Below are 25,405 nucleotides of genomic sequence, written 5' to 3' on the forward strand. Positions count from 1 at the left end.
CGTTGACAAAAGGAAGACATGCAGAGGACTATGTGACCAGAATGCTTGTGTGTGTGTGTGTTTGTGTGTGTGTGTGTGTGTGATGTTGGAAGGGGGCATATGCGTGGGCGTATGTTTGTAATTGTGTCTAAGTGTGTGTTTGTGTGTGTGCTTTTGTGTTCTTGGGCCTCTAAGCCTCCGTGAAGCTAAAACAAGCCAAACTGAGCCAATCTCAGATCTATCAGTAGTGCAGCACCATGATGAACGGGCCTGTCAGACACACTGCTACAGCCTTGACTCGCTCAGAGGAATGTCACGCACTTCCCTCCTCTCCCCTCCTCTCCCCACCCATCCCCCAAACCCCTCACCGACACCACCCCTCGAAACCTCGCTACAGTCGTACATAACCACTTCTTAGGATTAGGAAATGTTTACCGAAACGCTTACATAACACTTCGAGATGTGAGTTTGTTACGCTATTTGAAGTCGTTAACTTTGAAGGTCTTTTAAATTATGCACAATGTTTTTCATGGCATTTCACACAACACTGGTCTAATTCCACCCGAAAATGAACAGTAAACTATGATGTCGCAGTATAATAGCCATTACAAACATTTCAATTGGCAGTAAAAATGCTTTCCAAAGGGACTGCCCCTTGGGGGAATGGGTGCATATTCATCCTGAGCACCAAAATGTTAATAAGACAGTGACCCTGGCTTGCAATACACTGCAATCGTACAGAATAGGTTTTCCACTACATGCAAACAAACTGACCACAAGCATAGGAAGCCCATACAGTCATTCATGATCGGCCAAAGCGGCATGAATCACTAGGGAGACTGTGGACGATGGTTTGATTTCATGCTTTTCATTCAGCAAACCAGCCATCCTAAGATAGGGAGAAGCATCAACACAGCCCTATCGTAAGACTAAGAGTGTGTGGGAGCTTTCTAAGTGCTCACCACATAATTACTAACTAAACATACCATACAAACCCAAACTAAGTGGTGAGACGAATGTATTTTTTTCATTTGACTGTCACTGTGACCACAAATGATGGCCATATGGTGGAAGTACACTGTGTTATATACTCCTCCTAGTGAGATCATGAAGGCACATAGTTAAAGACACTTCCGAGGATGAAGTCACGGCACAACAAGAGTGAACTGTTTTTGTGCTGTGAACTGAAAAGAGAAGGTGCTTAACTTTGATATGACTTCTATGCTGGCCTTTGGCTTCCTGTTATTCAGTGTTTGGCTAAGCAGCGCACGTACAGATGGTGCATCTCATCGATTTTTGCCCTTTTCTCTTTCTGCTGGTCATATTGGGAGCTCTGCTGAACGAAAAAAAAAAAACTTAGGAGCTCTTCCATTGTATGTGTTTGTGCTGGGCAGCAAAAACTGAAATTGAAATGTGTAATTAAATGAAATTACATTTTGAGTGTATAAAAATACATTTATTGGGGCATGTAAAAAATTTAAACTTTATTAACACATTTGTTGTTCATTGTCACTCAGAAAAAGAACTGTTAAAAGTTCATTCTGAATGCCAAATACTGCCATATCATTGTTGTCCATGATGAGTGATCTCAACTACATATTCGAGGTTCAACCTATTAGCTAATTAGTATCGCAAGCACGGCTAATCTGGGTGTACTACTACAGTCAGTTTGAAATCCCTCTTGACTTCTGCTTCTCTAATAATATACGGCTGTCATTATGAGGTGTGAGGAAAATATGAGCAGGCAATCACACACATTATGGCAGAGCAAGACGGGCACAAGCTGACATGATGTAACATGCACAAAAACAGCCTCCTTTTCCTTTCATGAGAGGACTGTTAGGAAACAGTCAGGAAATGGAGGCTAGATTCTGCATTAATTCCAAAATTCATAAATCTCTCAGAAGAAAATTTGCAGCGAATGATTGGAGGGAAAAGTACAGCACTGTCAAATCGTCCTCTTAAAGGCCTTCAAAAATGTCTCATTCTGTTCTGTTCACTTTCCCTCATAAACGAACAAAGAGAGAGGAGGCAGAGGTCTCTCTGTGCTAAGCAATCTGTAAAAAGCTGAGGGTACAAAGGAGAGAGATTCTTTGAGTTTCGTCAGTGAGTTTCATGTGTATGTGGCAAACCAGTCTGCAGTACAGTAACAGTGTATGTGTGCATATGCAGGGATGCAGGGTTGCTGCACTTAGTTTTATTACAGAATATCTGTGCTTTACTCACATTTTATTGAAATTAAATATCTGTACTTATGTGCCATTTTGGACGATTTGTACTTTACTTAAGTTTTGAAAATAAATACATTGACATACCTTACTCAAGGTATAATTTATTTTATTATAATGCAAAACAATGGGGCTCCGAGTGGCTCAGTGATCCAATGCGATACCAACATGACTGCGAGTTCAAATCAGGAGCCGGAGTCCGAGAGAGCACAATTGGCCATGCTCTCTCCGGGTGGGTAGGTGGCACTCACTTCCCTCATCTTAAGTGATGTTGGCCAGCACAAGTGTCTGTTAGCTGGTGCAGCAGAGCTGGTGACCCAGCACTTTCCTCTGAGCATGTCGGCTTTATATGTATAGTAGAAGACACATGTCCCTAGACCCTCCTACTGTCTGGAGCATTTCTAGAGCTAAAGTAGCTATGTATAGGTGGGTTAAATAGCCTTCGATTGCCCTTGATTGACCTAGTCTTCTAAGTGTTGGGCCTATCATCGGGAGATCACAGGTTTGGTCCCCAGTGATGCCAAACCCATCCATGGCCAAAAGTTCCTGAGAACAATAAGTCCCATCCATCACTCAGTGGTTAAAAGAGATGAGATGGTTAGCGTCATCATTGATTCATGCAATAGTTAATGTGTGAAATGAATACCACTCTAGCCCATGCCTGGCATCACCCATAGTGCCAATATTTTCATTCTGACATTAAGCACACTTTTTTCTTCACTAAAGTAGATTTCTGGCAGCACACTTCCACTTGTATTTGGGTAAGGTTTTGATACAGTACACATACATTCACAAATACAGTCTCTGTGAGTACGGGTATAAAGTGTTTCTATTGTGTCCTCTAACAGCTCAGTTCCTTTCCCCCGGATCCCCTGGGAACACAGTCTTTGTGGCTGGATAAGAATAAAGCACTTTTTTCCTGGGACCCATCCAAACACTGCAGACACCAATAAAGAGCCACCTTTACAAGCATTCAAAGGCTGTACTGGTGCCAATAATGGCCAATAATCTTATCCTGTAACATTTCATCACACAATTTGAGGGTGATAACTACTGACAATTATTATCTGCATTTTGTAATTCCTAGTATTTCGTGCCGTAAAGAAAAAAACAAGCTTATTCTGAACATAAAACATAAATATAAGTAAATATTCATTGTAAAAACCTACATAAACCTACATAAGTAAGGGTGGGTAATATTAAATTAATGTAATATGACAACACCTCAATATATTTTACATAATACAATTCTGATAAGTTGAAAGGGACAAACCAGTTGGGGCACATCACACACTATACTGTATTGGACTACACACACAGAGCATGTGGTTGGTCAGTGTTTTAGAAGTATTGACAATACCGCCAATATACCAGCACCCTGTGACACACTGTAATGCTTTTTATCATAATTGGGATAAATATCGGCAGATGCAGACATTTCACTTCTGCTGAACCTTCACATTCATTACTCAGCTTGCAATACCTGTAAGAACTGCCTTAAAAAAATCAACAAAGCAGCAAAAAGAGAGCAAATGTGCTGTGGAGGACGTGTGGCATGACTGTCTGCTGCCCTGTCTTTATTCTAATCCTATGTGCTATACTGTAATAAGAATTAAGATAGTTCTGCACAGCACTAAGCTATAACCACCACTCTATGCTCTAAACAGCTTCTGGACTTGTCACTGGCCACTGACCCACATGTACACCATGTTTCCTGGGGAAAAACATGGTGGAACCCCTATGGTCAATTCTGCCTCTGTGCTCTCTCAGGGGGTGCTGCTGTCTGAAGGCAAACACGCAAGAGACACTTACACTGATTCTGTACTGTTTAGTAACATGTCACAGCTCCCACAGAGACAGAGAGAGGAAGCGAGAGAGAAAAAGAGAGCACGAGAGAGATAACGCGACTGTTTGTTATTCACAGAGCCGGCTCCATCAGCTGTCAGCGAGGCAGAGACCCCGAGAGGCAGCACTGTCGTCGCGACGAGGGATGCCGTCAGCGACAGAGGGATAGTTCTGAGATGGGGGCCACAACATCAGAGTCTCTGCCTGCCACCTGAGGTCAAAGGTCATTCATACCGATGTCAGAACGGAAATCGCAACACTGACTCCGACAGATAAAAATCCACAACATCGCACATCGGGTCTCGGGTCACACGGCTTCCTCCAGCGACGTTCTCTTAAATTAGGATTCTGCACTGCAGTGTTCTGCGCCGCCCCACCAATCAGACGATCACATGCTGCACAGAGCAACATAGAACACCACAAATCATCCAAGCTATCGGAAACCCTCCCGTAATGAACACAGTATTGATTCCTGCAGCCTGAGAAAACTCATCTGGCAGTTTCATGGGGCCAAAGTGCAGAGCGATCAGGGCATGGACAAATATCATGTCTAAACATAAAACCATTACTGCAATATTCAGTGTAATAAAATGCTCTCTAATAAAGTCTTAGTCTTTCATCATTACTATTAGACATAGTATTTTATTAATATTTTAAAAACAAAATGATAGAAATTCAGAAATTGACGAAAAGATAAAATGATTATAGAACTTAATCTGATAATGTAATATGTAATGAGAAACCTGGAATAAAAAGTTGAAGCATTTGTACTAGCAGTCTCTGACTTTTGGACCTCCCTGTGTATTAAATGTGTAAGTGGAATTATCTGCATTTACAAGATCCTGCTGGTGTGGGTTTCATCGTTTTCAGTGATGCACTCAGTGATGTGACTTAAGTGCTATTAGCTCCTCGTTGTGGAGAAAGTTCAACCTGCAAACATGGCTTTATAACAATCTGTGGATTCCAGGACAGCCATTCAAATTGTGAACTAGGGCTGTGCAATATTGGAAAAACAGTCATTTTCTGCAATTTATATAGTGAAATAAAAAAATCTAGGATTTTTTTACCAGATTTCACCAGAAGTCAATGATACAACATGTCATGACACTAATAATACGCTCTGTGTATCCGATATTGGAATATAATAAATTATATTGGGCACAAAAAATTATATCTAATTAAATTATATCTATAAAAGTGAGAACTTTTGTGAACTATCACTAAGCTGATATAAAAACATGCATGTAAATTAATTATGATAAAACTATATATTTTATTTTATAGTTTATTTTCTTCCTTTTGCTTATTATTATTATTATTATTATTATTATTTCACTACATTTTAATTTGTTAAATTGTTTGGCTTTTTAATAAAGCTGATAATTTCTTATCTGTAATAAAAATGTTCATTGTTATTATTCATAATATTATTATAAGTATTACTGCTACTACGTTATGGTTTAATGCCAACTTTAGGCACTGAAACAGCAACAGAGAAAAAGCGAGAGGGGATAAAGAAAGGGTGACTGGAGGAAGAGAGGTAAAGAAGAAGGCTCTAAATTGGATATAAAACCCCATAAGGAAAGGCCAGGAAAGAAGGTAGTGGCTGAGGTAGCGTCAGAAGATCTGCTGATCCGTGTGCCCTAAAGCGTGATGATGCCTCTCTCTGTATCATTATTCCTCCCGATGAAATCTTCTTCTCTACTTGCCAGAGTGTGCTTCCTGTGTCAGTGGGCACATGCCTCCATGGACATGCAAGTCCATATTGGTATGCTGGGTGTGTTTATGTCTGTGCTCGGGTGTTTGTGTGCAGGCTTGTGTGTATGTAAGCCTAACAGCTTCAAAGGGGTGAGGGAAAGCTGCAGTGGTGTAGCTCCCCAGGAAAATCCAGGTATTTTCCTGCAGTGATGTGCAGGGAGAGAGAGCGCACACGCTCAGTAGGGAAAGGCTTTCTCCTAGAACCTAAACGCAGCCTTCACAGGCACCGTGACAAGAGGCTTAGCCATGTAGCTCTTTAGGGGCCCTTTCTGTATGGCTATGTGTATGTGTGCATGTGTGTGTGTGTGTGTGCGTGTGTGTGTGTGTGTGCATGTGTGACTTGCTCCATAGGGGCTGCAGCAGACAGGCAAACTAGCTCTGCTGAGTCTGACTGTGACAGTGAAATATGGGAAATGGAATAAAACAAACATGTAAGCGTCAGTGTTGAGCGGGTTTTGTGCATTATCATCCTACTTCCCATAAAGCAAGATTAACAGCCTGTTTGATTTGTGGAATGTATGTATGCTGTAGTCTGGGAAGGCTAAGATGTTTATTTGACATCCCTCGCAGCACTATAATCTTTACAGTCGTATTAAATGCCCATCAGTCCAAGGACTCCATGGCTAAAAGACCAAACATGCAACATCTGAATGGCTGTGTTTATTTGCAAAGATTTTCTCCAATCCGGTTGAATTCATCCTGATTATAGACTCAAACTGAGGTGTTTAAATGCACACACTACTCAACAGCCTGATGACTAAATCACTACCAATTTGAGAGGTGCAGCTTTTTTGGACTATTCTGAAAATTATTATTTTCACTATAGATTAATCTGCTGATTACTTTTCTTCATTAGTCCATTGATTTTTCTTTTTTTATCTAAAAACAGTAAGACATTGGTGGGATTCTTTTGCATTTTATTTTTAATACCAGTGTTAAGCAAATGTAGGATAAATTTACATAGCATGATATACCGGTATACCACTGCAACCCTAACAGTAATTTGTATTGGCCTAGAAGCTCTGTTTTGTCTGTGTGGTGTTACTGTTCTGGCACAAATTTGACATCAAATACACTCTCTACAACCTACTATTACACAATCTTTTTGAGGCTAGCAAAAAAATCGACCCCAGTCAATGAAACTGCCAGAACCAATCAGCCAGGGTCAAATATCGGTATCAAATGGTTGTTGTTAAAACAAGACAGGGTTACTTGCACTCTTTCATAGTCCTGTTCCACATGTCAAGCATTTGGCCTAAATGTGAAGAGGTTAAAGATGCTCACAGCATGTACAGACAGCCTACAAACCCCTACCGCTCTCAGAGTTTTACAGCACAAGCAGACATCAAAAGAACCATCCAGATTCAATCCTGTGACCAGATATGAGTAAAAGCAGTGCGGTCAAAGCTGAGTGGACTGAAAAATGTTTGGCTCAGAGTTTCGATAGAGGACACACGAGCATTGTAAGGTGCAAAATAGGACTGACCACGTCAACACAGGACATTCAAATGTTTATCCTCTCCCAGAGCTCACCATTTAGCTTCATTTATATTCAAGTTGCAGTGCCCACCTCAGCGCTATCTTTTGTTAACCTCATTCATGATTTATAAATAAATAAACACATACATATAAATAAAGAAGAGCAGACCAGAGTGTGTCTGCAAATTCCATCTTTTCATATGGAAGTGCTGCATAAGGCGATAATATAGTTTGTACCGAAGTGCAGAACTGTGAATCAAGCCACTGGAAGGCCCGGGGTATGATTTGAATAGTCCCTTCCAGAAACAATTTTCCCCACTATATTCTTCAAACAGCAGAGCAGTTAAACGATAGATGTCTGCTGCGTTGTAGGCTGTTTGAGATTCAGACTGCAGCAGCTCACTGGCCGGACAATCACCTCCTGCATTCCAAAGAAAATTCACCAATTCCACCAAGACTTGAAAACTCTGTTAGCCTCAGAGCAGGGCCATTCGTACAAAACACCAGTGATGACTATACACTGTCATTCAGGGACCATCTCGTCCAAATCAAAATAATTACTGGTGCCTTTGTTGGGTCAAAAGTACACGGGTTAGTCCAACATTTGAGATGCCAGCTAACAAACCGAGCAAAATTACTGTTCTAAAATGACTTAAGTAGATTTTTTGGTTCCTGTTTAAAATGATTTTTTTTTTACATATATGTATATATTGTTGCTGTCATGTAAAAACCTTGTATATACACTTTTTGCTTTTCACTTTAAATGATTTAAACCTGGTAGTCCTTTAGATTATGTCAAAATGATGATGGATATGTCAACAGAAATGCTTCAAAATGAATTGGAATAAAAACCGAGATGAGAAACTTGATCGGTTATGTATTGGTATCAGAAAATTTTCATCCAAAATATGTGATCGGGCAACATTGAGGGCCAATGTCTGAGGGCCAATCAGATTGTATTTGTAAGTTCTGGTCTGCATGAAGCTTCCTCATGGAGGAAGCAGAGTAAAGACGGTTAACACCACTAACTGCATACCGCTCTCAAGAGTGTATCATTCAGCCAAGTATAGTGAGTATCAGAACGCTGCAGAGCTAACGACACAAAAAAGCCAGCAAACAGTGCAGACCACTTTTAACCACCACAAAAAGTACAGCAGCAACAGTTGGAAAGATTTTCACAAAAATGAATCACATCCATCACTTTTTGCTATGAAAGTATTTTTCAAATTAATTTTAGCAGATGTAAATCAAGTTCAATCTGTAAAACCCCAGCAAGCCCTTGGTCTTCTACCATTTGCAATTGAGTTTGTTAGTTGCCTGCTAGCTCTAGCATCAGGCACCATGCCTGCCCTCTGGGTTTGTGAATGAATGCATTGCGTTGAGGTGATATCTCAGGCTTAAAGTACTCCAGAGGTATGAAAATTCCTTGTTGCAGAACCTGCAGAGCACAGTGCTTCTATTCACAGATCAGTCTGGACATTTTCTAAAAGTAAATGCGCCATAAAGGAGGCCAAATGGTGCAGTCAGGTAGACTGGCTCTGGTGCAGTTTCATTTCCCTTTATCGTGTTATAGTGACAAGACCTTTTAATAATGCACCGAGAGTCACCTATTCACCAAGGAAGGTAATTAATCAGTGTTTATTTTTTAATACGTTATTTTTTTCTGATTAATTATTTGAAATTAACACGTTAATTTGACAGCCCTAATAAATATACAAAAGGGACACAATTTATACACTGCTGTTCAAAGGTTCTTTCAATTTTCACATTAATGAGTTCTCTTGTTTTATGTTCAACAGCTTTTTCCATGAGTGTGAGATGAGAACAGCAAAAAAACGGACAAACAATGTAATGTAATTATCAATTTAAAATGTCGAGTTTTCTGTGAAAATTATCAAGTCTGAGATTTGATTACCACTTTTGAAACATGAGAAACTTTGAACATTAATCTTTAAATATTAATAATATTAATATATCTATAGCTTGTTCAGTCATTCAAGCATCATCTACAGCTCTAACATTGCTTTCCTTTTCCTACAATATGTTATATATCCATAGAGCTGCACAGAGCTAGCATATTAGAATAATTTTATACAAGGGATGTCCAGAGCTAACCCAGTGGACTGGGGCCAATTCAGGCATATTTTAAAGGATCATGTATTGGCTATTTTAATTTCAATTCAGTTCAGAGTCTTCATTTTAAACACAGTGTTCAGAGCACTATCTGGTGTCCTCAAGGCTCCATTTTCGGACATTATACCCAGCCGGCTGCAGCAGTGCTGACATTCTCAGAAGGTAAATAAAAGAGTTGAGAGTCTGCAGTATGGAGCTGTTTTACAGAGGAAAATGGAAACAAACCATAATATCTGACCCTTTATAAAACTATCACTGAAACGCTCTGTTTTACCAGTGGGAGAACCGATTGCCTTACTCTGATTTTAAACCAGCACTGAAGAGCCCATTCAGAACTGAGTGAGGGAAAGCTAAGCAAATGCTAATGCCAACACACACGTTATAGAAACTCAAATCACAGCATAGTCACCCACTATAAACCAGTTATTACACATCAGTTGATCAACAACAACAGATATAAGTACAGAGTGTATCACTACACACACACACACACACACACACACACACACACACACACACACAGAAAGTGATTAGACTGCAGTGTCTTAAAGGAGCTGGGAGTTGATTGGTCAGGGAGGTGAGTCAGACAATTAGATATTATAAGATTATAAGATATTAAACACAGTATAAAACAGTGATTTTAAGAAAAGTCTCTACTAAACTAAACCAGTCCAGAATATATCATTATGGAAACAGATACTAAAAATAAAGGGATTTTACTTAATGTATTAATTAGCACAAACACAAAGATCAGATCGGATATGTATCAGTTGATATCCACACCACATTAAGAGACTCAGATCGGATCAGTGGCCAACCAATTAGTGGGAGCAACCAATTAGTATTTTTATACTATTTGTGCATATAATGAGAGATGGAGAGTCAGAGAGCGAGAGCAGGAAAGACAAATATGAAGTGCTGTAGGGGATCGGAGTGCTGCACGAGAGCTGTGATGTTTCTGAAGAGGTAGTCAATGTGCTAACAGAGGAGAAGAGGAGAATGGAAGCTTGGCTCTATCGATTTGGCCTTCAGTGTTTCGCACAGCAAAGCAGCCAAGCAGCCTCTGTACCCTAGATGTGTCTGTCTGTTTGAGTTTGTGTTAAAATATATGAGCCATCCCTTTATATCCAATATGAATAACGAAATTAAAGATCAGTAAGTCATAAAGCAGATGGAGATGTTATATGAACAGTCTTACGTGTTCCCCAGGATTTGACATTTCTCATAGGAGGAGAACAAATAAATGTCTATTTTGAGAAATGTAGCCACTGATCTGGTCTGGAGTGAATCAATAATGAGATGGCTTGCGGTACGTCTCTCCACTTAAATCTTCCCTTTTCCCAGAGGACAAGCATTCTTCGACACTCTGGACGTTCTAAATCTGTCTATCTCTTCACAATAGGCCAAAATGAGATATGAGCGATACGCACTATCAGGGGAGAGTGATCGGGCTGGACGAGCATATCTCTGAATGCAGACCCATTCCATCAAGCGGCTAAAAAGCATTGCCATGGGATAAACTTTCTTAACGATGAAGGCAAGTCACTGAGGAAGATACTAAAACTAATCCACTCCTCTATACAAATCTCTCTCGCCCCCTTCTTTTTTTCTCTCTCCCTCTAATGAGGCATGCGATTGGCAGCTGGATTACTAGACTCCTTTGTAATCCTTTAATTTCTCCATTTAAGATAATCACCCGTTGAGTGGAGAGATTCCTCATCTTTCTGTGGCTACTGTCAATCAGTGTGAAATGCCACAAACTCTGGAGGTAGGCCAAGCCTAAAAACATATATCAGAAATACATTTGTAGTGTGTATATGTGTCTGTGTGTGTGTGTGTGTGTGTATTTGCACTTGTGTACATGTGAGAAAGGATTTGAGAAAGACTGAGCGTACAAGCAGAGTAAACACATGTCTAGCAGCCAGGACTCTTATGTCGGCCCATTTCTCTTCTGCTAGTCTTCTGAAGACACAGCCTGTGGATATAAAGCTGAGTAAATCACAGAGTGGGGAGAGAAAGAGAGAAAGAAAGAGAGAGAGAGAGAGAGAGAGAGAGAGAGATAGAGGGAGGTAGACAATGAAAAGAAACAGGAGGTTTCAACAAGCTAACATGTTACAAGCACAACAGCTCGCTCCCCTTTCATCCTCACAAAGCGTTCACCCCAACCGCTCAGACAGCGAAACCGAACCTGAGGACTCACTTGAGTCACAGCGTCGTCCCCGATGGCTGTTTAGGATGGATCTGCCTCTTAAACAGAGCCACGGTTGGAGTTGGAGGAGAGAGTAATTAAAATTGGGCTGCGAGGCTCGGAGAGGAGGATTCTGACAGGTCAGATTTGGGAGAAATCGACACAGGGCACGCAGGTGGGAGGAAACATGCTCATCCATATGGATGGCTTTCTGAAGGCTAAAGGCTTTACCTTTGTATTCAACATAAAGTAAATATGCATTTTAGCTGCTGCCAATGTGAAGAACGGGCTATAATGTACTGCACTTTGGTACTCCAAATGTAGTATTGCATTCATACTGCATACTGCATACATACATTACAGTCATTTATGAGAGAAGTACTTCTTCAAGATGGTAATGCTAATGGAGCAGCTAACTGCACCTACTGGAGCAGCCTGGCCTTGGCCAGACAAACAAACCAGACCAAAGGCTAAAAAATCTCATTCGTTTTCATTTACTGTATGCTTACACATAGAGGCCGGCGCACGGATGCTCACCTCAACAGCCTGGGCTAATAGAAAACACAGACATAGAGAGAGAGAGAGGTGAAAAGTCTGGCTTTAACAAGAAAATCCAATTTGACATGAATTCAGCTGCATTATAAGGCTGCGGTTTGATAAAACACGATTATGGGCTTCTAAGTGGTGTGGAGGCAGAGGCAGCAAGAGAGAGAGAGGGAAATAGGAAGGGAGGGAGAGAGAGAAAAACACACTGACTGACCTCATGTATGGTTATCGCTTGCCAAACAGGAGGTCCAGTCGGGGCACACAGAAGACCTTACTGAAGTCATTTGAATAGTTTATCATGAATATCAGTTTCTGTTTAGGCCTTGACATTACCCAAGGAAAATATCGAGGCCTTCTCACTTGAATTAAGCTTTCTTCAAGCCCAGGAAGATTTACAATGCAGTCAGGCTGCATACGTACATAATCCTGCATTTTTTTAATAATCAATTTTTAATAACATAACTGCACCACCACCAAAAGGCTTCAGGTATTGCAAGCATTACTAGCCTACACTTGGATCAGTTTCACAATTAATATAGCCCACATAAAAACACATATATAGAAGAATAGAGCTATGGACACAAAATGGAATAACACATGGGACTTTTGTGGTGCTAGCAATCTCAAAAATAACTTCCTGTCTAGAAGAAGACTGCCAGGTTCCAAGAGCAACCTCACAATCCTTGCTGTAGGAGCTGTAGGAGCAATAATAAGTTTCACAGTTTTCAAAGCAGACTGGATAAATACTTCATGGTTGAATTGACACCATCCTTGATTTGTTCATTCTGAACAGACTTTAGATCTTTTTGAGCTTGGTAAGAAGGTAGATATTAGAGATTAATGACACAGAAGAAGAAGTAACAGTATATTGCAATATTTAAAGCAGCATTATGCAAGAATTGGCATTTCTTGCTCCTGGGCTCCCCCTACAGTCAGAAAGTGGAATTTGCACTTTAAGCCACCACTAAAGGACACAGACATTTTGTAAGTTGAGAGATTCAGAACCGGCATAGGACACTAAGAAAAGCATGTGGACTGAATATGACTCACTATGACTATTTCTCACAAGTGTTGTCCTGCCCGCTTCACCAGAGTTACATACTGCAGTTTCTGGCCTGATGAGCCCAGAGAAGCAATGAACGCAGTGCTACTCTTTCTATTACAGGTCAGTAAAGCATCAACAAGATTTTGACACTGTAATTTCTAATGTAAAAATGCAACATAAAACGGCTTTTTACAATACATATTATAGTCTTTTACAAGAAAAGGCACTCAGAATAACTATTCAAGAGTAGCTAATTATGTTACCTATAGCAATATGGATAGAACACTAATTATATATAATTACATTGCTTATTGTTGTCACTTTAAAGTACCTCCCAATCTATTCAAAGCACAAAGCTCCTCATGTGGCCTGAATTATGTGTAAGCATTTAAACCTTTAATTATTTATGTTTGTTGGAGCATGTGAACATCATTAATCAGAAATATCAGTGAGTGGTCAAAAAGCTCATAACACAATTGCAAAGGCCAACGTAAAAGGATAACAAGTATTGTAAAAACTGTTTTCGAACACCACACTGGTCAAACACCACCGACCAAAACAGCAGATCTTCATTATTAGAAAAATGGGGAATGATGAAGACCGGCCTGTTTTAAGTTGTATTTAGATGAAATGTACAATGGGTTCTAAAGTAATTCCCTCTTTCAAAGTTCCTCTGTGAGTTTATTCCTGTCCGGATCGACCATGTCTGCGCGCCATTGTCTACCAGTGTTTCATCGAACTCAGTGCTCATCTTTTTAATTTACTTCTTTTTAGGCAGGAAAAAAGATGTCGTTGCTGAGCACTGTATTTAGTCTCAGAGTGCACAAATCAGAGCTCCTCCAGTGGGTATTAAAACTCTCTGAATTGCTAAAAAGAAACTGGAAAATCAAGACAAACCTGGGTTTCTCTTCTTCTTCACGCAGTTTCCACCTGAGCAGCACCATATTTTTAAAAAAGGTTAGCTTCACCTCATATAAGATGGCAAAACACCAATTATAGAGACTGCATTTTCTCACGGGAGCGTCTGAAGTGTACTTTGAGGTTTTTGGCAATAGGTAAATGCTCTCCGTCTAAAACGATGCAATTATTGATGGTATCACTTGGTAAAAAAAACGCAAGCAGGATCACTGAGCTGTTTGCTATGGTAATCAAGAAAGCAAGAGCTGAGGTTTAGTGGATGCTCAGCTGCGCATGGAAAAATTGTTCAAAGTCATGGCCAACTGCCCGAACATCATCAAACACAGACAAAAACCCGAATTCCAGATGTCGAATTCAACCAAAGATTTCCAGATAAACACGAACAAACAGCCTGCAGCTGTGTTGTTGTGTTGTTTCGTGTTCGGTCGTGCTTGTCCGGTTGGTGTGCTCTGGCCTTAAGGATTAATGCACAAGATGCTACTAGATACATGTATCAATACGTCTGGGTCCTTTAGATAAGTCTGTGCCATTGGCAAATACCTTTGTAGTATCAGTTTTCAAGCATTACAATGTAGTATTCCATCTCATTTAGAGCTAGCGCTCGCAAAAGTAAGAGTTTACAGCAACAAGCTTGGGAAGACAAACAAGCTAACTCCTCCTCCACAAGTCACTTGAGGTGAAAAAGGCCCTTACCCCGCTGTGTTTGTACATGCTGGGAAAACAGTGGCGCCAGCAGTGTCATTCTAATGAGCATCTCTGAGCGGCCCAATCCATGTGAACCTACAGAGCAAGAGCTCAGCAATGGAGAAAGATGTGTTACCTGGCTAATGAGGCCGCTCTCAGGACACGGCTGGAGCTACACTAGGATGTGGGGTGGATACAAAGAAAAAGAGAGACAAAGAGAGTTGCGAGTAGGTCCCTGTACCGGCAATTTTTGTCTCATGAGTAGGAACTGAACTTTCTTCTGAACTGCTGCTGTAGATGGAGAAGAAAGTGATGCTCTTTGGTGCAGCCCTAGATATATTGCCTTAACAGAACCTGTTAAACATTACAGAGAACAGGATGTTGAGAACGTCCAGGAAGCCAAAACAACAACATGAAGCATCAAAGATATTTGAGCACTAATAGCACCTCCTTGTGGAGAATCGTCAGCCTGCTAAACATGAATGAGTGACAGAGTGACAAGCCTGGTCTAGAAAGCACTTCTCATCTAACAACTTTAGTCTTCTACTTTTACATCAGTGGTTTACAACCTGCAGGTAGTGGCCCCCTGAGGGGCAGTGGTGGTACTGCTAGAGTGCTATTAGAACTTTCTAACAATATATAGGCATTTACCTAAACATATTCCAAATATTATGAATGTTAAGTATGTTGCTGTTGTAATAGTTATGTGGAAAAGCAGAAGGTCTGAACCACCGTACACTATTTGTCCTTCTAAGGAATCCGGAGATGGGGATGAGGTGAGGTGGTGATCATCCAACATCCAGACCACCCTGATCCAAAATCCTCACAGCAATGTTACAAAATCTAGTAGAAAGCATTCTTCCCTAGACAGTAGAGACAGTGACTCCAACAAAAGTAGCATAAGCTTTTTAATACCCTTGATTTCCACAGTGAATGACCAGGTGTCCTTATACCTTGGTCAATATAGTGTGTCATTTCCATTGTGTGGTAATACAGTTACAGTTATAATAATTAGCTTGGACAGTTTTGTATATGCCAGTACAATTCCCTCTCTTTTCCTTTTTCATTTCAGGCATACCAGCATAGCAAATCCACAAGATAAAGCTTTTTCCAGTGTTACTGGGACAACACACCAGCGCACACAATGGAAACACAGCACTGAAAGGAGACTGGGTGAATAAATGGAAGGCTAGAGTCTTACTGAAAAGAAGGCAAAACATGATAGGTCACATTGATTATCAGGTTGTTTAAAACTTCTGGTGGGTCACATAACCCACTTGTGGAACCCCTGATCAACACCATATATGCACAAGGCTTCAAATGGCCGTCTCCTTGAACTAATGTCTAAGCTACTGACCTCAGTTGTTCAGGAGCACTGTAGCAGGTACTGAAGGGTTAATTGCTGAAGAGAAAAGCATCAGTGATGTTCTTCTGAACGTGTTCTGACAGCAGCCTTTAAAAGCCACTATCCAGGAGAGAGGAAGTGCAGCTCAAATCAATTTGTCCTAAAGTGACTGTCAGTGGGCCTCTCTCTCCCTCACACTCTGTCTCTCTCTTTCTCTGTCTCTCTTGTGATCGAACTTCAAGGGGCCTGTTCTAGCTCTTCATAGAAGGTGATGCTTTACACCCCAGTGTGCAATCAGAGGAATATCCCTTTATTTTTATAGTTTATCTCTCGGCACAGAAAGCGGCCCACGCATCAGTGCTTGGCCGGCTCCACTACCCGTCCACCCCGCCATGCCAGGTTAAAGATACTATGCATTACATGCAGAACTGTCATCACGATGATAGCAGGTGTTAGTGTCAGCTTACGTACCAGAGCATCGACACTTGATGATTAAAGCAACTGTGTTTATTTTATAGCCTTTTCTAATATCCTAACTTGTCTTCTTCAGAGTGAACCTTTTTTTAAAGACCAATAGCAAAACAGTTAAACGCGTAGATGTCTTCTTATGACAGTTCACATACCTTCAAGTCTATGCGACTATAACAGAAGGGTTTCTTTATATTGAATGGCATTGGACTATTCAATATGAAGTTGAGAGCCAGAAGCAAATCTCCTCAGGCAAGCTCACGAAGGACATGAACAGAGGACACCGCAGGACACATTTCTTTTTTTCCAGTTTGTAGAGCTTAAATAAATAATAGGCTCCTTTTTGCCTCTGACATACCCACATCCAGTCAGCCCATCTAAAAAGAATACAGTATACACGTATCCTGTATGGGCATATTCTAGTCTATACAAGATAATGAGTTGGGTGAAAAGCCTGAATACATTACGCAAATGAGGTCCAACAGCTTGACAGGACCCTGACCAGACTGGTGGCAGCGGAGCAGTCATTTCCCATTCAGTCCACATGGCTTGACTTGGCTAAGCGTCACCTACTCAGCAGTCACTAGAGAACAACAAGAAACTCTCTTTCTCACAAGTCTTCGCTGACTGGCTCGAGAGTCAGCTCTAATTTTAAATACACTTAAAATCTTTCTGAAGTTGGTTTCCATCACAGGTCAGTTTAATTGCATAGCATTGTACATCACTACACCCAGATGCTCCCTCAGTACATACTGTACATCTTTTGTCCCTGCTCTATCAAGCCTGACTCAACTCATGACACACTCCATAATTGCCTGATAACCTGAGTCACAGATGTTATAGCAGGGAAAGAAGAAATGTGCAGTGTTTTTTTCTTGAGAATCACTGTGTCACACCAGTTTAAATGCCAATCTTGCGGATTATAGATTCGTTTTTCGGAAGTGCGTCAGCCAACAGGCTTCAGCCTGTTCCCTCACTGTACACCATCAGGTCCATTACTCTCCCCTGTGACGGTTCTGGGTTATGCAGCGCTGTTATTATCACAGTCCCTGAGACGACCCTCTTCCTCTATTACCGTTGTTCCCCTGAAAACATCACCCTTCCCCCAGAAGAGCTCCTGCACATTAATCAAAGACCTGAGAGGTCTAGTCTACAGCACAGCAGCCTAAAATTACTATACAGAACCACGGATAGCCACTGTACGCTTCGAGGACATGTCACCACTGTGCTCAGACAATGGAAGGAGAATCAAAAATGGTGGCCACTAGCTCAAGAAATCTATCATGGCCAGATGTATAGTAAACAAAATAACTGGAAGGCTCCACCATATATGAGTAAAGCTCTCATTTACTCGCAATACATTCTGCCAGATTTTAGCAGACCTATTGACCTGAATCAATGGTTGTTGCCAGCTGCTGCCAAAGTTCCCACAGAAGGCGAGATCCAGAAAAATATTTAAGGAACCTTTCACACAGATGGCTCATCCAGTCGGTCTTATTATAACTGCACTGTACTGGACAAATCTCTTGGCACCAAATAATTGATTTTTTTTGTTTTTCCCGCAGAACATTAGCAACAGCACCATTTGTCATCTAACAAGACAGGGAATGAAAGCTGGTCTTTACTGATACTGGACCAAACCAGCCTTTGTGGTTGTCCTATTTTGAAGCAGATCTGATTATAATCAGTTCTGCCAGTTCTCAAATAAGGCAGATAATATGATTTGAATCATTTAAATGAACCTGCTCTCAAAACAGTGTAAACACAAAACCTTTACAGTTTCAAAACAAACCCTGATGCTACAACAGAGCAGATGTGGTCAGATATTTCCAGGCATTCATACAAACCGCCATCCATACAAACTAGCATACATCTTTTAGATTGCACTAATAACAGTTATTTTCAAAGTTGGAGCACACCCTATTGAAATGACCAAGCCATCAACTGATTCCATCTCGGAAAGCAGACCATATAATTAGCTTGGACAGTTTTGTATATGCCAGTACAATTCCCTCTTTTCCTTTTTCATTTCTCTTTTAATTCATCCGTCTCTTTTCAGGCATACCAGCATAGCAAATCCACAAGATAAAGCTTATTCCAGTGTTACTGGGACAACACACCAGCGCACACAATGGAAACACAGCACTGAAAGGAGATTGGGTGAATAAATGGAAGGCTAGAGTCTTACTGAAAAGAAGGCAGAAGAATAGAGCAACTGTATTACACGCAGGACGCCGGGGATGTGGGAGGGAGGGGATGGGGGGAGATTCACCAGCAAATATACACAGCAGGAGACGAACGGAAGACTTAAATTGCTCGACTATAGCCAGCTGTGCTTCTCAACTGCTCATTTACCGTGGATTATGCTTTTTTATACAGCCTCGTTTTGGCTGATAATCGAATAAAAGAAGAATTATATGCATATTCATTGTGATCAGTAGAAGAGACGGGCCTTTATTGATGCTGCAAATTAGTGCCACCGCAACCAGGCTTGCTTGTCCTGGCTTTCTAGGTGGCGTAAAATACTCGCAATGTCAGCCAAGCGATTCCCTGTTAGCCTTGAAATACACAAGGAAGTCTCACATGCAATGCGTAGAATCATCACCAGAGATTTCATGCACCTTGTGAGAAATGACAGCTCCCTTTGGAAACAGCATTTTTTATATTGTGTTCAGGGAAGGAAGGAAGGAGGGAGGGAGGGGAGTAGATAGAAGGACAGAGAGAGAGAGAGAGAGAGAGAGAGAGAGAGAGAGAGAGAGAGAGAGACAAAAGGGAAAACATATGCAAAAACACGGACCTGTTGCAGAGAGCTCCGTCGTAGAGCACCAAAGCTGACACACACACACACACATTCACAGGCGCACTAAATTCACTGCAGGCTCTTACCTTTGAGAATGCTCTGGCCGTGCAGCGTCTCCCGTGAGACAAAGACAGTGTAGAAGCTCTGGGAGAATCCAGGTCTGCACGGATCCACAGTCGGACCTCCAGGACTCCCCTGAGGAAGACAGACGTTATTGGCTGTGAAATGCTGGAGATGGGTAGCGGTTAGGAAAACTGATATGAGAGCACCGGGGTCTTAGTTCTTGTCCAGGGCTTTAGAAACCTGTATAAAGCTTTAAAGAGAGAGTTGTGGCCTGAAGCAGCTGTACACTACAGTCTCTGGAAAAGAAGAGCAATAATGCTGATGTAAACAGCACAGCCAAATGTAGGAGTACAATGCACAATGCTTGGGAGATATTGTCATGTTTTTATTATATTGTCATATTTAATTTTGTAGTGGTTTAATCAATTGGAACATACAAAATAATAGTACAATTGTATTTAAAAATACTATAAAAGCCAGTCAAATAGTCATTCTTCAGATTACTATTATTCTAGTTAATTATGTCATTCTGGCTCTGTATAGCCATATATCACAATATTGAGCAACATTAAAACCACACAAAACGGTGGTAAAAAAAAGTTAAAGCAGCATTAAGCGAGAATTGGCATTTTGTGCTCCTTGGTTCTCTCAGTATAATCTGCACTCTGAGACACTCCTAAAGAACACACATTTTTGGACGAGCTGAGAGATACTGAACCATCACTGGAAAGCTGACACGGTAGAGTATTATTATGGGTTTTAACATAAATATGACTTGGGTTAAGCAGAGGTACTCAGTTTTTACAAGCACTGTCCTGCCATCTTCACCAGAGTCACACAGTGCAGTTAGCAGGGAACCGAATCCGGAGTGGGAATAAAAGAGATGCTCCATATTAAAGGTCAGTGGAGCATCAACATGATTTTAAAGCTGCTATTTCAAGGTAAAAAAATGCTATAAATATAAATATATAAATAAAAATACTATAAAGTATAATACTGATACTGATACCAGACATCGGACAGATACTGATATCGGACAATACCAAACCATATAGAAATACAAAATTAACAATACTACATGTGTGTGATATTGTAAGCTAGATTTGTTATATTATATATATTTATTCATTATTAGATTAATTTCATACGTTCTCCAATCAAACATTTTCTGTTGACACATTACACTGGTTATTGTCTCTGAATGTTACTTGTGTTCAATGTGTTCAAAAGTTATCTTTATATCTTTTATGTAGCAAACCGTAGATGATAGTTAGCTAACATTAGCTAAGATTATTAGCTATGCTAAAAGTTGCATAAAAAGTATACATGTCGGTTTGTTATATCTGGGGTGTCTAATATTTGTGAAGTTGCTGTTTGGTTTGTTTATGGCTGATAATGTTATGTTTTCTGTAGGTTTGGTAGCCACCATGTGTGACCATATTTTAAGAGGACACTATTAAGCTAAATTGAGCAATATGATGTTTATTTCAAGTTATGACTTTCTTTTCAGGTTTATTCCTTATTTTGTATCCTCAAGTGTCTGTTTGTACAACGTGCGTCAGCTCTGTGGAAAGTTCAGAATGGGTTGTGTGTGTGTGTGTGTGTGTGTGCAATGTAGTTCTCAAGTGCCTCTTTTAAGGTGCAAGCACAACATAATCCGAGACAAAGGCCTGATATGGCGCTTATTTCCATTACATATGGCCCACTGTAGAGTTGTGGGTACTTTTCAAGTATATAAAGCTTTAACTCATCAGTCAACATATTGTTTTACAATGTTTAAACTATTAAAACCAGTGACAGTCGACATTTTCAGAATGACTGACAATAAACTGTTAGGATCCATTACCCTAAACGGAAATGCATGGTTGAAGCCTACATGCTGGTAGTCGAGGCTTCATAATTTAGGATCTGTGTAACTTACAGACAGATACACACATTATAACAAGCACTTCATTCTAGCAACACCTCCAAAATCAGATGTGAAGTGTATATATATATATATATATATATATATATATATATATATATATATATATATATATATATATCAGTATCTGTATCAGGCATGAAACAGTGGTATCGTGCCAGCCCTACTTGCCACCCCTTGATAAATCTCTTCTTAATGGAACATACAGGTGTTTAGCAGTCTATAGGCCTGTCCTGATAATTACACTATTGACTTATCATACAATTTATGGACATTACCTCAATCATTTCTGCTGACCTCAATACTGCCCATTGTGTTTACTTAACGAAAGGAGTCTGTTAAGGTGAAAGGGTTTGTATGTGAACTTTTAGTGGTTTTAGTTTCTTTAAACTTCATTTATGTCTAATATTTTAACTTTTCTGTATTCTAATTTCAATGTCTGCATTTTCTTCATAATAAAATGTGTGTTGCTCTTTGAAAGAGAGTATTTGCATTATTATGCTATTATTTTATTATTAATATATCAGTGGCATAAATGGTCTTAATATTACATCAATACTGTTCATCACAATTATTTCTGGGGCCGTATACCATCAGTTATAGCAGTCGATGCAGTTCCAGCACAGTTCTGATAGTTTAGTAGCCTCTTAAAATATCAGGTTTGGTACATTCCGGCTTATTATTCAGCAAATAAATGGAAAGTTATGCAGTTGTTCTCGGGTTACTTGAGTGAGGAATGGAAATCTCGAGCCACTGTCAGGTCCAAGGCATAAGCAAGAGAAGAATGAGAAAGCAGAGGTTAAAAAAAGAATGCAGCCTCATCTATTTTAGTGGCATGCAGTGCCAATCCACGTTACTGGCGAAAAAATCCTTCCTCAGGAAAATTTGCAGCAGATGTTGCTTTGTTTGGGATAATTAACAGCCGGTCACAAGGTGTCAGGTAAGGTTTCGGGACGGCGGATAAAAGGTCTCACTTTTGGATAGCAGGGACTCACTCATTTGAGAGAAACATCAACTTAATCTGCCCATCCCAGACGTTTGGATTCTGATAGCTGGAAAGATAAAGAGTCCATTCCAACAGGGGCATCTATTTTAGGACCCATTGTGTGTGCGGAGCTATTTGTATGTGTGTAATTGCATCTGCGTCTGAATGGGAGGAACGCTCACTGTAGAGATTTAGCATAATTAGATGCCGGGTCACGCGTAGGTTATTCCACTCCCAGACTGATGGGCTTTGGAGGCTATGGAGGGTCACGCTCAAGTTTATGCAAACTTTTAATAGAAAAAGTGACATAATCAAGTCGTGTATTAAACCACTGATCACTGAATCAATCAATCTGCCTTCCTCTCTCTGTCTCCTGCTTCTCCCACGTTCACACTCCCTTTGAATCCAGAACACAATACAGTCCATGATTGCCACCCACCATGGAAATGAACAAACACACTTTCTTCAGTGCTGCTGCTGCATCTCTCTTATGGATTTCATTTCCAAGTGGGTCATCAGCGCGTGAATTAATATCAGCCACATCCAACGTTGGGTGATTCATATCCGTTCGATATTTACTGGACACGGCCGAGGAAGCTTGTGTGCTGTGGATGCGTAATGTGGTACAATCTAACTCTAAGCCAATCTGATCAACATCTCCTCTCCACTTCCAAACCCATGCTGAGAGGCATGCTGGGCTTTATATACATACATACATACATACATACATACATATATATATATACATGAGCTGTATGCAGGTCTAATCACCCCATTAAGCCATAAGTACAGCCAAGTGCAAGTAGGAACCAAATGCAAACCCATTCAAAGCCAGCAGCACTTAATCTGCAATGCAACACTTCTGTCTACAGGTCAGGAATTAGCTGCAGCATGGCTTTATGTGCCTCCACAGAAGCAATAGGCTGCACACCCAGCATCCAGACACAGCAGCAGCAGCAGCAGCAGCAGCACCACCACCACCAGCAGCAGCAGCAGCAGCAGCATCGCCGCATCCTCTGCAATGTAGCGCGAGCTGTGAGGAAAGTGCAGCTGCAGGCGAGTTAGTTACCACTGCTGCAAAGCCGATAAGAGCACCGCTGAAAACACCAACACAACACAATTAAACTTAGGACTGAAATAAGTAAAATACTTTATTTTATTTTATTTTATTTTTATTTTATTTTTATTTTATCTTTTAAAATAAGCTACGCTGGGTTTTTAAGAGTGCTGTGACGGTTTAAACGTTATCTAGACTTTGTTCTAACGTTTGCAGCTATAGTATAGTTATTTAACCAGCTATAATATTAATTCAGACTCACCACCGAGGTTTCCACGGCTAAAGCGCACGCCAGAGTAACGACGAGGAGCTTGTTCATTTTGTGTTTTTCGGTGTTAAATATTCTTTTTTGGCGTCGAGTCGACCGCTGGTTCCTCCCTCGCTAAATACACCGGCGGTTTCTCCCGGTTCCCCCCCAAAAGACTTCAGGCTTCAGTCAGTACGAACCGTGTGTGAACGACCGGTGACCGTTGGGAAAGAGAGAGAGAGAGAGCGCGAGAGAGAGAGAGAGAGAGAGAGAGAGAGAGCGCGAGAGAGAGAGAGAGAGAGCGCGAGAGAGAGAGAGAGAGAGAGAGAACGCGCGTGAGAGCCGCGTCCTGGTTTGTCTCGCGCCCAACCGGCAGGTGGAGGATAACGGCGCTGTTCAGCTCAGCACCGCGCGCGACACTCAAGAAGCCCCGCCCTCCGCTGAAGAGATGCAGAGCCCCCCCCTCTCCCCCTCCCCCGCCCTCATTCTCTTCCCGCGCTCCGATTGGCTGGCTGGCGCCCGCCTTCCGTGCCGTGATTGGCTAGTAGTACATTCTCAGGATTCTCAGTCCCTCTGTTTTACAGTCCGTCTAGCTGACTTAGCTCCCAAATGGTGCTGAAATGGTTTTGTGGTGTTTGCTTGTGGTGTTTTAGGTTGAAAGGTGGTTCAAATCTGAACCCCCACGTATTTTAACGTGTGTTTCTCGCAGCAAGTGGAGAAAATGACTGAACTGTGGATCTAAGGTCTAACACGTGGAGGGAAACTGTAGTGATATCAGGATCAGGCAGATCAGACCTCTACCCCATGATGTGCCTCTACCCCAGGGAGAATAGTGTTCTCAGAAATTGCCAGTATTTTAATCTGTGGTGCAGAAAGAAATCTCAATGCCTTGCTAAAATATCCTTTACACTATGTGGACAAAAGTATTGGGACACCTGCTCAGTCATTGTTTTGTTTGAAATCAAGGGTATTAAGCTTTTGTGGGTGTAACTGACTCCAAATGTCCAAAGCAGGCAGAGCATTGCTGTGAGGATTTGATAGCATTTAACAACAACAGGATGTTGGACAATCACCTCCTCGTCCTCAGTATTGGATGGAGCACCATCCACCATTACAAATAATGCTGGGGGGCTTTATGTCCATCTAGCCCACACCTGGTATTAGGCAGCATGGTGTCAATGGGTTTATATTTGATAGAATATCATATTCTATTTGGCAATGCTTTCTACAAGGACTCAACAAGCTGTGTGTGTGTGTGTGCATTTGCACACCTATGTTAGCAATGGGTGCAACTTAAAGTAAATGAATGCATTCATTAGAAGGGTGTCCACAAACTTGTAGACATACAATGTATATTAGTGATACAGCTCTGATGCTAATAGCATGTATTCAGCAATATTCATATATTTTTGTACCGTTTGCCAACAGATCTCAGAGCAGAAGGCAGAAGGTTTGTTGGTCTATGGTAAAGAATTGTTCAGGCACGTCAGTAAGCCTCAGTTGACCACGCCGCCCTCAGAGTGCTTGCCGGTTTTGTTGACAGTCCACTTTAGCTACTGGAGTCCATTTCACAGTTCACTCACTTGTTGTCTATTGATTATCGCTAAGGGTCAGCCTCTAGCCCACTGTCATGGTGTGTGGGTGACCTATGATTATCCAGTGCCCATTTCAGAACACTGTTCGCTCAGTTACTTCTCAGAGTATAAACAA

The 25,405-nt window shown here is 41.0% G+C and overlaps 1 protein-coding gene across 2 annotated transcripts in view; it reads right to left on the reverse strand.

Moving 5' to 3' along the window:
• The window catches only part of cdh4 (cadherin 4, type 1, R-cadherin (retinal)), a 276,520-nt gene extending 252,436 nt beyond the window's left edge, over window positions 1–24,084 (reverse strand). The window contains exons 1-2 of one of the 2 annotated variants that reach the window (XM_072665982.1): window positions 23,711–24,084; window positions 19,503–19,611 (exon numbers count right to left, since the gene is read on the reverse strand). In XM_072665982.1, the coding sequence (XP_072522083.1) occupies window positions 19,503–19,611; window positions 23,711–23,767 (166 nt within the window). In that variant the 5' untranslated portion in view covers window positions 23,768–24,084. Of the gene's footprint in view, window positions 1–19,502; window positions 19,612–22,830; window positions 23,251–23,710 lie in introns of those variants that run through there. The other variant, XM_072665981.1, reaches the window with a different exon arrangement.
• Between the last annotated feature and the right edge of the window lie 1,321 nt (window positions 24,085–25,405).

Source organism: Salminus brasiliensis, chromosome 21 (genome assembly GCF_030463535.1).
Source record: "Salminus brasiliensis chromosome 21, fSalBra1.hap2, whole genome shotgun sequence".
Lineage (NCBI taxonomy): Eukaryota > Metazoa > Chordata > Actinopteri > Characiformes > Bryconidae > Salminus > Salminus brasiliensis.